This window comes from Saccopteryx bilineata, chromosome 4, assembly GCF_036850765.1.
Source record: "Saccopteryx bilineata isolate mSacBil1 chromosome 4, mSacBil1_pri_phased_curated, whole genome shotgun sequence".
NCBI lineage: Eukaryota > Metazoa > Chordata > Mammalia > Chiroptera > Emballonuridae > Saccopteryx > Saccopteryx bilineata.
This window is the reverse complement of record NC_089493.1, coordinates 148,168,380-148,180,396: the sequence shown is the minus strand read 5'-3', so window position 1 is coordinate 148,180,396 and position 12,017 is coordinate 148,168,380. Positions and strand designations below refer to the sequence as shown.

Below are 12,017 nucleotides of genomic sequence, written 5' to 3'. Positions count from 1 at the left end.
TGCTTCTGGTTTCCCAGAGCCATCACTAATCCTCTGATATTTTTAGGAAAATCAGGGCTGTGTGAATGGTCATATTTAAAAACTAAGAAGCTTAAGAGCTAAAGGCCACATGCAAGAGATATCTAGAAACATCAAAAAATCATGCAAATCTTTAGAATACAAAAAATCATTATCATTTTGTACCCTTTATTCTAATGAGTAAGAAGTTCCATGTCTAATATGAAAACTGAAGCTCCTGATCAGCAAGGACTCATTCACTAGAGCCCCTGCCTCCTCCACTTACTTCATCTCAAATCCCTTCCTATCACACCTATCTAAAATAAGGGTTACTTTTGTTCTCCTATATCTCTTTATCCTTAAGATTGCCAGAAGACATCTGAATTTTTCTCAGTCCATTGATATAGACACCAAAGTGTTCCTTCTGACAAGACTAATTTTCTTTTTATTTCTTGGGGGGGGGGGGAGGGGAAGGACAGGGAGAGAGACAAGAAGCATCAACTCATAGTTGCAGCACCTTAATTGTTCACTGATAGCTTTCTCATATGTGCCATAACCAGGGGACTCCAGCCAAGCTAGTGACCCCTTGCTCAAGCCAATGACCCTGGGCGCAAGCCAGTGACCTTGGGTTCAAGTCAGTGACCTTGGGCTCAAGCCAGAGACCTCTGGGCTCAAGCCAGTGACCATGGGATCATGGCTATGATTCCACACTCAAGCCGAATGAACCCGTGCTCAAGTGGGTGACCTCGGGGTTTTCAAACCTGGGACATTAGCATCCCAGGCCAATGCTCTGTTCCCTGCAGCACCAACTGGTCAGGCAAGACTAATTTTCTTTTAATTCTTTATTTCTCTCTGTCCTTGATGATAAAGATTTTGTAAAGATTGAAAAGTCTAAAACTACACTTTCATAGACTTGCCTGAAGCCAACCAGTTGAATTTCCAAGAGATTTAAAAGACAGAAGAGAGCCTGACCAGGCAGTGGCGCAGTGAATAGAGCACTGGACTGGGATGCAAAAGGACCCAGGTTCAAGACCCCGAGGTCGCCAGCTTGAGTGCGGGCTCATCTGGCTTGAGCAAAAAGCTCACCAGCTTGAACCCAAGGTCGCTGGCTTGAGCAAGGGGTTACTCAGTCTGCTGAAGGCCCGCGGTCAAGGCACGTATGAGAAAGCAATCAACAAACAATTAAGGTGTCGCAACGAAAAACTGATGATTGATGCTTCTCATCTCTCTACGTTCCTATCTGTCCCTGTCTGTCCCTCTCTGTCTGTCTCTGTCTCTATAAAAAAAATAAAAAATAAAAGACAAAAGAGAGAGAAAAGCTATCCTCCTGTCCCTGTTTCAGCTAGTAAGCAAAGTCCTGAAACCTTTGGATTTAGAAACAGTTGAGATAGAGGGGTCATTCTGGAGTTTTGCTACCAGTTACCAGAAGCATAATTTTAGCAGTGCCATGGAAAGTAACCTCAGAAGCTTCTGGGCCTGTGTTGCTTTTATGTCAGATCCTTCAACTCAGTCCACTTGCTGTCATCCAATGGTTACATAAGTATCCAATTCTCTGTATTAAATATCTTCCTGCTTTAAAAACCTACAGTGGTTTTGGCCTGACTTGTGGTGGCGCAATGGATAAAAGCGTTGACCTGGAACAATGAGGTCGCAGGTTAGAAACCCTATACTTGCCTGGTCAAGGCACATATGGGAGTTGATGCTTCCTGCTCCTCCTCCCCCCTTTCTCTCTCTCTCTCTCTCTCTCTCTCTCTCTCTCTCTCATTCTCTCTCCTCTCTAAAATGAATTAAAAAAAAAAATAGAACTGTTTAAAAAACAAACAAAAAATAAACCTAGAGTGGTTTCTGTTTCCTGTACTAAACCACAACTAATGCATACTTTGATACATATTTTGTAATTTTGATAATCTCAATTATATTTTAAGTTATTTTTGTTGTATTTTATTTATGGGTATAAATAGCATTGTTCCAATTTTTTTTCCTGCAGAAAACAATTATAGCAGGTTCAGATCTCATATGAGGACTCAAGAGACTTTTTCTACCTCACATCCAAAATTACTACAACTCTACTATTACCCTCTAAGAGATGTTAAATAAATTTTTACAGCTTTATTTTCTACTTATTTTTCAATTACATTTTACACTCAATATTATTTTGTATTAAGTTTAAGTGTACAGCATAGTGAATAGACAACCACATATTTTACAAAGTGGGCCTCAGAAGTACTTTTAAGTACCCATAAGACAGTAAATAAATTTTAAGTTTTTACTGATTCCTGTAGAAAATAAATAGTTCATGCAAGGAATAAGGAAAATACCAACAATAAAACAGCAGAAAAAATTTCAGGTGGTTCTCACAAAAAGCCACCTTCCAAGACTGCAGACAGAGTTAAGTGCACTCTCCCCGCCTCCATAGACACTTTGTTCCAGGCTACTGAACACAGGCATCGCTTGGCTGTCATCACTTCTGTATATATCTGCCACTGGTCTGTGAGTCCATGAGGAGCCAGAAAAATATGTTTATTTTTCTATCCCCACACCCTGACAGTTAAATGTTTTATAAATATCTGTCAATAAATAATTGAACTCTAATTATACTATAATCAGACTCCCGCATGTGCCCGACTGGACCCACCTGGCATGCCCAGGGGGCAATGCTCTGCCCATCTGGGGCGTCGCTCTGTTGCAACCAGGGCCATTCCAGCACCTGAGGCAAAGGCCATGGAGCCATCCCCAGCACCTGGGCCAACTCTGCTCCAATGGAGCCCTGGCTGTGGGAGGGGAAGAGAGAGACAGAGAGGAAGGAGAGGGGGAGGGGTGGAGAAGCAGATGGGCGCTTCTCCTGTGTGCCCTGGCCGGGAATCCAACCCGGAACTCCTGCATGCCAGGCCAACGCTCTACCACTGAGCCAACTGGTCAGGGCCTATAATCAGAATTTTAGTGTTCAAGTGACCTTGGAAGTCTTTCAAGTCCTAACTAGCTGCTCTTTTCATTGATAAAGACACACACAAAAAATTAAGCAAATATATCTCATAACAGATCTAGATATCCTGGTAAACAGTCCATTTATTCATAAATTTGTTCATTCATTTAAGTATTTATTATGTGTCTATTCAGACAAAAGGCAACACTAGGAAGCACACCATAAAACCACCTGATAAAAATTACAGAATTATATTATGAACAATTATGTGCCAACAAAAAGGACAATGTGGAAGAAAACAGATAAATTCCTAGAAACACATAATCTTCAAAAACTGAACAAGAAACAGAAAATCCGAACAGACTGATTAAATTAACAAAATTGAAGCAGTAATCAGAAGCCTCCCAGCAAACAAGATCCTGGACCAGATAACTTCACAGGCGAATTTAACAAACATTCAAAGAATAAACACACATCCTTCTCAAACTATTCCAAAAAATTCAAGAGCAGGGAAGATTCCCAAGCTCTTTGTACAAAGCCAGTGTTATCCTAATTCCAAAACTAAAAAAAGAAGACAGTATAAAGTAAGAAAATTACAGGCCAGAATCCCTGACAGACAAAAGATGTAAAAATCCTCAACAAAATATTAGCAAACCAAATCCATCAATACATTAGAAAGATCATACAGCATGACCAAATGGGATTCCTGGAATGCAAGGTTGATACAATATCTGCAAATCAATAAACGTGATACACCACATAAGCAAAATGATTCTATCAATAGATGCAGAAAAAGCACTTGAAAATCCAGCACCCATTTACAAAAAAAAACCTCTCAGCAAAGTGGGAATAGAGGGATCTTACTTCAACATAATAAAGGCCGTAATGACAAACTCACAGCCAACATCGTACTCAATGGGCAAACCTAAAAGTACTACACTTAAGATCAGGAACAAGAAAGACAGGGATGTCCGCTTTTACCACTCTTATTCAACATAGTACTTGAAGTCCTAGCCAGAGCAGATAGACAAGAAGAAATAAAATGTATCCAATTGTAAAAAAAGACCTAAAACTGTCACTATTTACAGATGGCATGATACTGTATATAGAGAACCCTAAAGATTCCACCGGAAAAGTGTAGAACTGATAAATGAATTCAGTAAAGTAGCAGCATACAAAATAAATATCCAGAAATTGTTTTCATTTTTATTTTTATATACTAATAAACAAAAAGAGAAACTAAGAAAACATTCCCATTTACAACTGCATCAGAAAAAAAAAAAAAGGTACCCAAGAATAAATTTAACTAAGGAGGTTAAAGACCTATATTTGGAAAAGATAACACACTAAAGAAACTGAAACAGATACAAGTAAGTGGAAGCATAAACCATATTCTTGGATAGGAAGAATTCACATCATTAAAATGTCCATATTACCCAAAGCAGTCTATAGATTCAACACAATTCCTATGAAAATATCAATGGCATATTTCACAGAACAAGAACAAATAATCTAAAAATTTATATGGAACTAAAAAGACCCCAAAAGCCTCAGCAATCTGGAGAAAGAACAAAGTTGGAGGTCTTATGCTACCTGATATCAAACTATACTGAAGGAGGACCCTGGCCAGTTGGCTCAGTGGTAGAGTGTCGGCCTGGCGTGCAGAAGTCCCAGGTTCAATTCCCGGCCAGGGCACACAGGAGAGGCGCCCATCTGCTTCTCCACCCCTTCCCCTCTCCTTCCGCTCTGTTTCTCTCTTCCCCTCCCGCAGCCGAGGCTCCATTGGAGCAAAGATGGCCCGGGCGCTGGGGATGGCTCCTTAGCCTCTGCCCCAGGCGCTAGAGTGGTTCTGGTCGCGACAGAGCGACACCCCTGAGGGGCAGAGCGTCGCCCCCTGGTGGGTGTGCCGGGTGGATCCCGGTCGAGCGCATGCGGGAGTCTGTCTGTCTCTCCCCGTTTCCAGCTTCAGAAAAATACAAAAAAAAATAAAATTAAAAAAATTAAAAAAAACTATACTGAAGGAGGAAGGGATGGAAATGCTGACGTAGTTAGTTTGAAAAGTAACAAACCACGGCTGTGCAGTCACTTTATCAGCGTCCTGAAATAACTTGCATCACAAGCAAGAAAAATGGGATATGTGAATAGCAAGGACAAATGGTCCGAACCTCCTCTCATACCCTCTCCCCTTCCAGAGACACAAAAGTCACATAGGTCTGCAGACAAGTCAAAAAAGTCGAGCACATTTCACATGAAAGCTAAAGCTATAAAGGTATATAAGACTCAGAAAAGATAACTTGGGGGAGCTCATGTTGTGATGCCTAGTAGGTCACGCTGCTACACTGGCTAACAAACCCTCTTCCTCCAGAACGCTGTCTGAGCATCTTTGTCCTCCAGGAGTTGCTTCCTTTGTTCCTGCAACAATACTACAAGCCCATAGTAATCAAAAGAGCATGGTACTGGCATAAAAACAGACATAGAGACCAATGAAACACAATAGGGAGTCCAGAAATAAACCCACACCTACATGGTCAATTAATATTTCACAAAGGCAGCAAGAACATAAAATGGAGTAAAGACAGTCTATTCAATAAATGGTTTTGGGAAAATTGGACAGATAGATTAAAAAAAAATGAAACTAGATCACCTTCTTACACCATCTACAAGATAGACCCAAAATGTATTAAAGACTTAAATGTAAGACTGGAAATTGTAAAACTCCTAGAAGAAAACAGGAAGCAGAATCTCAGACATTTCTTGTAGCAATATTTTTTCGGATATAGCTCCTCTGGCAAAGGTAGCAAAAAGAAAAAAATAAATGGGGCTACATCAAACTAAAACATTTTTCCACAGCAAAAGAAACCATCAACAAAATGAAAGCCTCTAAATGAAAGAACACACACTGTATTGGCCAATGATACATCTTATAAGGGGTTAATATCCAAAATTTATAAAGAAGTCAGACAACTTGCCTGACCAGGCGATGGCACAGTGGATAGAGAATGGGACTGACACACGAACAACCCAGGTTTGAAACCCCGAGCTCACTGACTTGAGTGTGGGCTCATCTGGCTTTAGCGTGGGGTCGCTGGCTTGAGCATGGGATCATAAACATGACCCCATGGTCTCTGGCTTGAGCACAAAGGTCACTGTCTTGAAGCCCATGGCTTGAGCAAGGGGTCACTCACTCTGCTGTACCAGCCCATCAAGGCACATATGAGAAAGCAATCAATGAACAACTAAGGTGCCACAATGAAGAATTGATGCTTCTCATCTCTCTCCCTTTCTGTCTCTGTCTTTCCCTCTTTCTGACTCTCCCTGTCTCTGAAATAAACAAAAACATTAATGTGTAGTGAAAAGAATTAAAATGAGATTTATAAAAAATCAAGTCAGACAACTTAACACCAGAAAAAAAAAAAAACCCATTTTTTTTTTTCTTCTTCTCCAAATGAGAGGAGGGGAGAAAGACAGACTTCCGCATGCACCCAACTGAGATTCACCCAGCAACCCCTGCTTGGGACTGATGCTTTGTCCATCTGGGGCCATGCTCACAACCAAGTTATTTTTAGCACCTAAGGAAGAAGCTCCACGGAGTCACCGTCCGCACCCGGGGCTGACATGCTAAAACCAATAGAGCCATGTCTGTGGGAGTAGAGGGGAAGAGAGAGAGAGAGAGACAGAAAGAGAAAGAGAAAGGGGACAGGAAGGGGTGGAGAAGCAGATGGCCGCTTCGCCTGTGTGCAATGACAGAATCAAACCCAGGACATCCACACACAGGGCCAACGCTCTACCACTGAGCCAACCAACAAGGCCAATCAACCCAATTTAAAAGTGGCACAATATCTGAATAAAAAATTCTCCAAGGAAGACATATAGATGGTCAATAGACATATGAAAAACTTGCTCAACATTATTAATCATCAGAGAAATGCAAAAAAAACCCCACAATGAGATACCACCGCAGAATGGCTATCATCAATAAATAAACAACAAGTGTTGGTGAGGATGTCGAGAAAAGGGAACCCTTGAGCTCTGTTGGTGGGAATGGGAATGCAGATTGGTGCAACCACTATGAAAAATTTTTTTAAATGAAATTGACCTATGACACAGTGATCCTCTTCTGGGTATATATCTGAGGAAACCCAAACACTAATTAAAAAATATATGTACCCCAATGTTCATTGCAGCATGATTTACAATAGCCAATATATGGAAGCAACACAGTGTCCATCAGCGGAAGAGTGGATAAAAAAGCTGTGGTACATCGACACAATGAAATACTACTTGGCCATAAAAAAAAAAATCTTACATCTTGCTACAGCATGGATGAACCTAAAGGGTATTGTGCTAAGTGAAGTAAGTCAGACAGAAAAAGACAAACACCATATGATTTCACTTATATGTAGACTCTAATGAACAAAATAAACAAACAAAATACAGACTCATAGATACAGAGAAAGACTGACAGCTGTCAGAGGGGAGGGGAGTGGGGAGATGGGTGAAAAAGGTAAAGGGATTAAGCAGTACAAATTGGTATTGCAGAACAGCCATAGAGATGAAGATTATAGCATAGGGAATATAATCAATATCAAGATAATTTGGCCTTGGCACAGTAGCTCAGCAGGCGTCCCCAAACTACAGCCCGCAGGCCGCAAGCAGCCCCCTGAGGCCATTTATCCAGCCCCTGCCATACTTCAGGAAGGGGCACCTCTTTCATTGGTGGTCAGTGAGAGAAGCACTGTATGTGGCAGCCCTCCAATGGTCTGAAGGACAGTGAACTGGCCCCCTGTGTAAATTGGGGACCCCTGGTTAGAGCATCATCCCAATACCTTAAGATTGCAGGTTTGATCCCCAGTCAGGGCACACAAAAGAACCAACCAATGAATGCATAAATAAGTGGAATAACAAAACCAGAGTTTCCCGCCCCCCCCTCCACCCCTGCCTCTCACTCTCTCTCTATCCCCCTCCCCTTCCTTTCTCTCTAAAAATCAATATTTTATATTTGGGCCCAGGTGGCTACCAGAAGTAGTGGGAGGGACCACTCTGTAAAGTACATTTTGTAACCAATTTGCTGCACAGCTGAAACTAACAGAAAATAATACTAAATGCAAACTGTAATTGAAAAATAAAAAAGTAATTAAAAAATTAAATAACTGTAGTAGAGGAAGGAACCTTCAAGATTTTCTACTACAATCTTCTCTTTCTTATTCACTGTAACCCACTTGACAGATTTATTTTTAAAGCAAGACTCAAAGACATCAAATGATATAAATGGCAACAGTGCAGCTGAGATTAGGACCCATCTCCTAACTTTCTATATTGTTTTCTATCTGCCACAAATTTATCAACTTTCCATAATTTCAGCAATTGTTACACTTTGTGCTCATAAAGTATGAACTGCCAATATGAACATCCCAATTTTTACTGTCCACAATGTCTTACTTTCAAAATTCCATTTTCAAAACAAAAACAAGTGTACTGAAAAAAGAATTAAAATGAGATTAAAAAAAAAAAAAGAAATCAGACAACTTAATCTTTATCAAAGTCATCTTATCAGGCCATGGCGGGTTGGCTCAGTTGTAGAGTGTCAGCCCAGAGTATGGGAAGTCCCAGGTTCAATTCCTGCCCGGGGCACACAAGAGAAGCGCCCATCTGCTTCTCTACCCTTCCCCCTCTCCTTTCTCTCTATCTCTCTCTTCCCCTCCCGCAGCCAAGGCTCTACTGGAGCCAAGTTGGCGCAGACACTGAAGATGGCTCCATGGCCTACACCTCAGGTGCTAGAATGGCTTCGGTTGTAATGGAGCAACACCACAGATGGGCAGAGCATTGCCCCCTAGCGGGCTTGCCGGGTGGATCCCAGTCAGGCGCATAAGGGAGTCTATCTCTCTTCCTCCTTGCTTCTCACTTCAGAAAAATACAAAAAAAAAGTTATCATTTGCCACCTTATAGTCAGTCATTGCACATCAGTTAAGGTAGTGAAAACATGCATTTTAGGCAGATTAGTATATTAATTTTCAACAAACAAAAGTACTTAACAGAAAACTTTTCAAAAGTACACTTTGAAAAATAAGCCATCCTAGTAAATTATACATTTGTTTACATAAATATGCATTTAGATGAAAGAATAAAAGGATTATAAAAATGATAAATTACCACTTGAGGCCGAATAACCTGTATGATCCAGAAGATTGGAATTACCTGTAGGTGTAGTTCTTTATCCAACTGACTGATTCCTTGGGCAAGTTTTGCTAGCTGTTCAGCAATTACAGCTTGATGAATAGATTGAGAAGTGTAAGTCTTTACATCAAAGTCTTCATTTAAGAAATCACTATAACAGTCTGGGAAAAAATAGGGAAAAGTCTTTATTTACAATTACACTGTGCTAAATCACAGATACTAAAAAATTCATTCATATTCTGAGGTCTTTCTATATATCACAAACTGTTGTACATACTTTCTGTTGTAAATGAGAAGAGGAGGAGGCAACAGCAGAAGAGAGTGTAATACTCACTAAGATATTACTGCGTGCCAGGCATTGATCTAAGCACTTCACAAGTGTTAACTCATTCAATCCTCACACAAATCAGTTGGAACTTTCATTTGTCCCATTTCACAGATGAAGAGACAGGTACAGCTACGGCATGCAAATGTCCATCCTGTCTGACACGTGAACCTAGGCAGTCTAGCGGAAGAGCCCACACTCTGAGCCACTATGCACACTGCTAGAAAAGAACTTTTACCAGTGAATCAAAAAAAAAAAAATACACTGAATAAAAGATTAAAAATTAACTACTCACCATAGCCTTTAACACAAGAAAATAAGGTCACTGACTAAGACAACAGGAAACAGACTGTATTTCATATTTATGGTCCTTGATATCTCTAGATTATTTAAATAATTTAAATAATTCAATGCAAATACTGTTATAATACAGAGAATCTGGAATTTTAATAGAAATAGGCAAATACAAACTTGTAGTTATTACTAAAATTTAGGATTATGGGTGAAATAGTAACTGGAACGAGAAACTATAATATTTAAAATATACCTTTAATGGACAGGAAAAAGGTGATGCTAGATGTTAAGATATTTTTCTGTAAAGAAATCCACAAATTTGTGAATGAAAATAAAGGTGGAAAGAATCACAAGTTAAAAATAGAAATGAGGCTCTGGCCAGCTGGCTCACTGGATAGAACATCAGCCCAGTGTCTGGACATCCTGGGTTCAATTCTCAGTCAGGGCACACAGGAAAAGCAACCATCTGCTTCTCTTTCTCTCTCTCTTCCCCTCTTCTCCCTCCTCCCCTTCTGCAGCCTTTGGCTTGACTGGTTCCAGTGTCTGGTTCAAGTGCTAAAAATAGCTCAGTTGATTCAAGTATCAGCCCGAGAGGGGGTCACAGGGTGGATTTGATCAGGGTACATGCAGGAGTCTGTCTCATTATCTCCCCTTCTCTCACTTAAAAAACAAAAATAGATATGTAGAAGGGAGCTCAATGTAGGTATAAATCACCATTTCTTAACCATACAATAGAAATAGGTAAGACTGCCCCAACAGATTATGAAGCAAGCAAAAGAGTACTTATGAAAACACTTCAATTATCTATATCCACTATAAAGATATATATATAGTGTTCCATGAGGGCAAGGCTTTTATTTATTACCACATCCCTAGAGCCTGAATGCTTGACTTATGGCAGGTATTCAATATTGTTAAATAAATTAATTAATCATTATATCAGCTGGAAGTATCATTCTGCATTCTTGATAACTTTCAAAGCAGAGTGAAGTAAAAGAAGGAACCCGCTACTTTGGCCTTAAGTCTGAGAAATATTTTCTTCCAGTTTGCCCAAAAGTTCTCAGACTTAAGGAGCCTCCCGGGCAGACAAAGTGGAGAAGGCCATTCCAAGAAGGTTTAGAGGCAGCAAATACCATGGCATATTTTGAGAAATAAATACTTCAGTATGTCTAGATCGCAATATGTGTGTTGGGCAGAAAGCGTTAAGAATAATAGAAGTTAAAGGAAGAATAGAGTGGGAGGTATCACACTTCCGAATATCAAGTTATACTACAAGGCCATTGTACTCAAAACAGCCTGGTACTGGCATAAGAATAGGCATTTAGATCAATGATACAGAACTGAGAACCCAGAAATAAACCCACACCTTTATGGACAACTGATATTTGACAAAGGAGGTAAGAGCATACATTGGAGTAAAGAAAGTCTTTTCAACAAATGGTGTTGGGAAAATTAAATAGCTACCTGCAAAAAAATGAAACTAGACCACCAACTTACACCATTCACAAAAAAACTTCAAAATGGATAAAAGACTTAAATGTAAGCCGTGAAACCATAATCATCTTAGGAGAAAACATAGGCAGTAAGCTCTCTGACATTTCTCGCAGCAATATATTTGCCGATTTGTCTCCACAGGCAAGTGAAATAAAAGACAGGATAAACAAATGGGACTATATCAAACTAAAAAGCTTCTGCACAGCTAAAGACAACAAGAACAGAATAAAAAGACAAACTACACAACGGGAGAACATACTTGACAATGCATCTGATAAGGGGTTAATAACCAAAATTTATAAAGAACTTGTAAAACTTAATACCAGAAAGACAAACAATCCAATCCAAAAATGGGCAAAAGAAATGAATAGACATTTCTCCAAAGAGGACATACAGATGGCCAATAGGCAGATGAAAAAATGCTCAACATCACTAATCATTAGAGAAATGCAAATTAAAACCACAATGAGATATCACCTCACACCAGTCAGAATGGCGCTCATCAACAAAACAACACAGAATAAGTGCTAACGAGGATGTGGAGAAAAGGGAACCCTCCTGCACTGCTGATGGGAATGCAGACTGGTGCAGCCACTGTGGAAAACAGTATGGAGAGTCCTCAAAAAATTAAAAATCGAACTGCCTTTTGACCCAGCTATCCCACTGTTAGGAATATACCCCAAGAACACCATAGCACTGTATGAAAAGAAGAAATGCATCCCCATGTTCATGGCGGCATTGTTCACAATAGAGAAGATCTGGAAACAGCCCAAGTGTCCATCAGAGGATGAGTGGATTAGAAAGCTTTGG

The 12,017-nt window shown here is 40.0% G+C and overlaps 1 protein-coding gene across 2 annotated transcripts in view; it reads right to left on the bottom strand.

Moving 5' to 3' along the window:
- The window catches only part of COG5 (component of oligomeric golgi complex 5), a 484,934-nt gene that overhangs the window by 465,393 nt on the left and 7,524 nt on the right, over nucleotides 1-12,017 (bottom strand). For both annotated transcript variants that reach the window (XM_066272211.1, XM_066272212.1), the window contains exon 2: nucleotides 9,116-9,255. In XM_066272211.1, coding sequence (XP_066128308.1) covers nucleotides 9,116-9,255 — 140 coding nt within the window. The remainder of the gene's footprint in view (nucleotides 1-9,115; nucleotides 9,256-12,017) is intronic.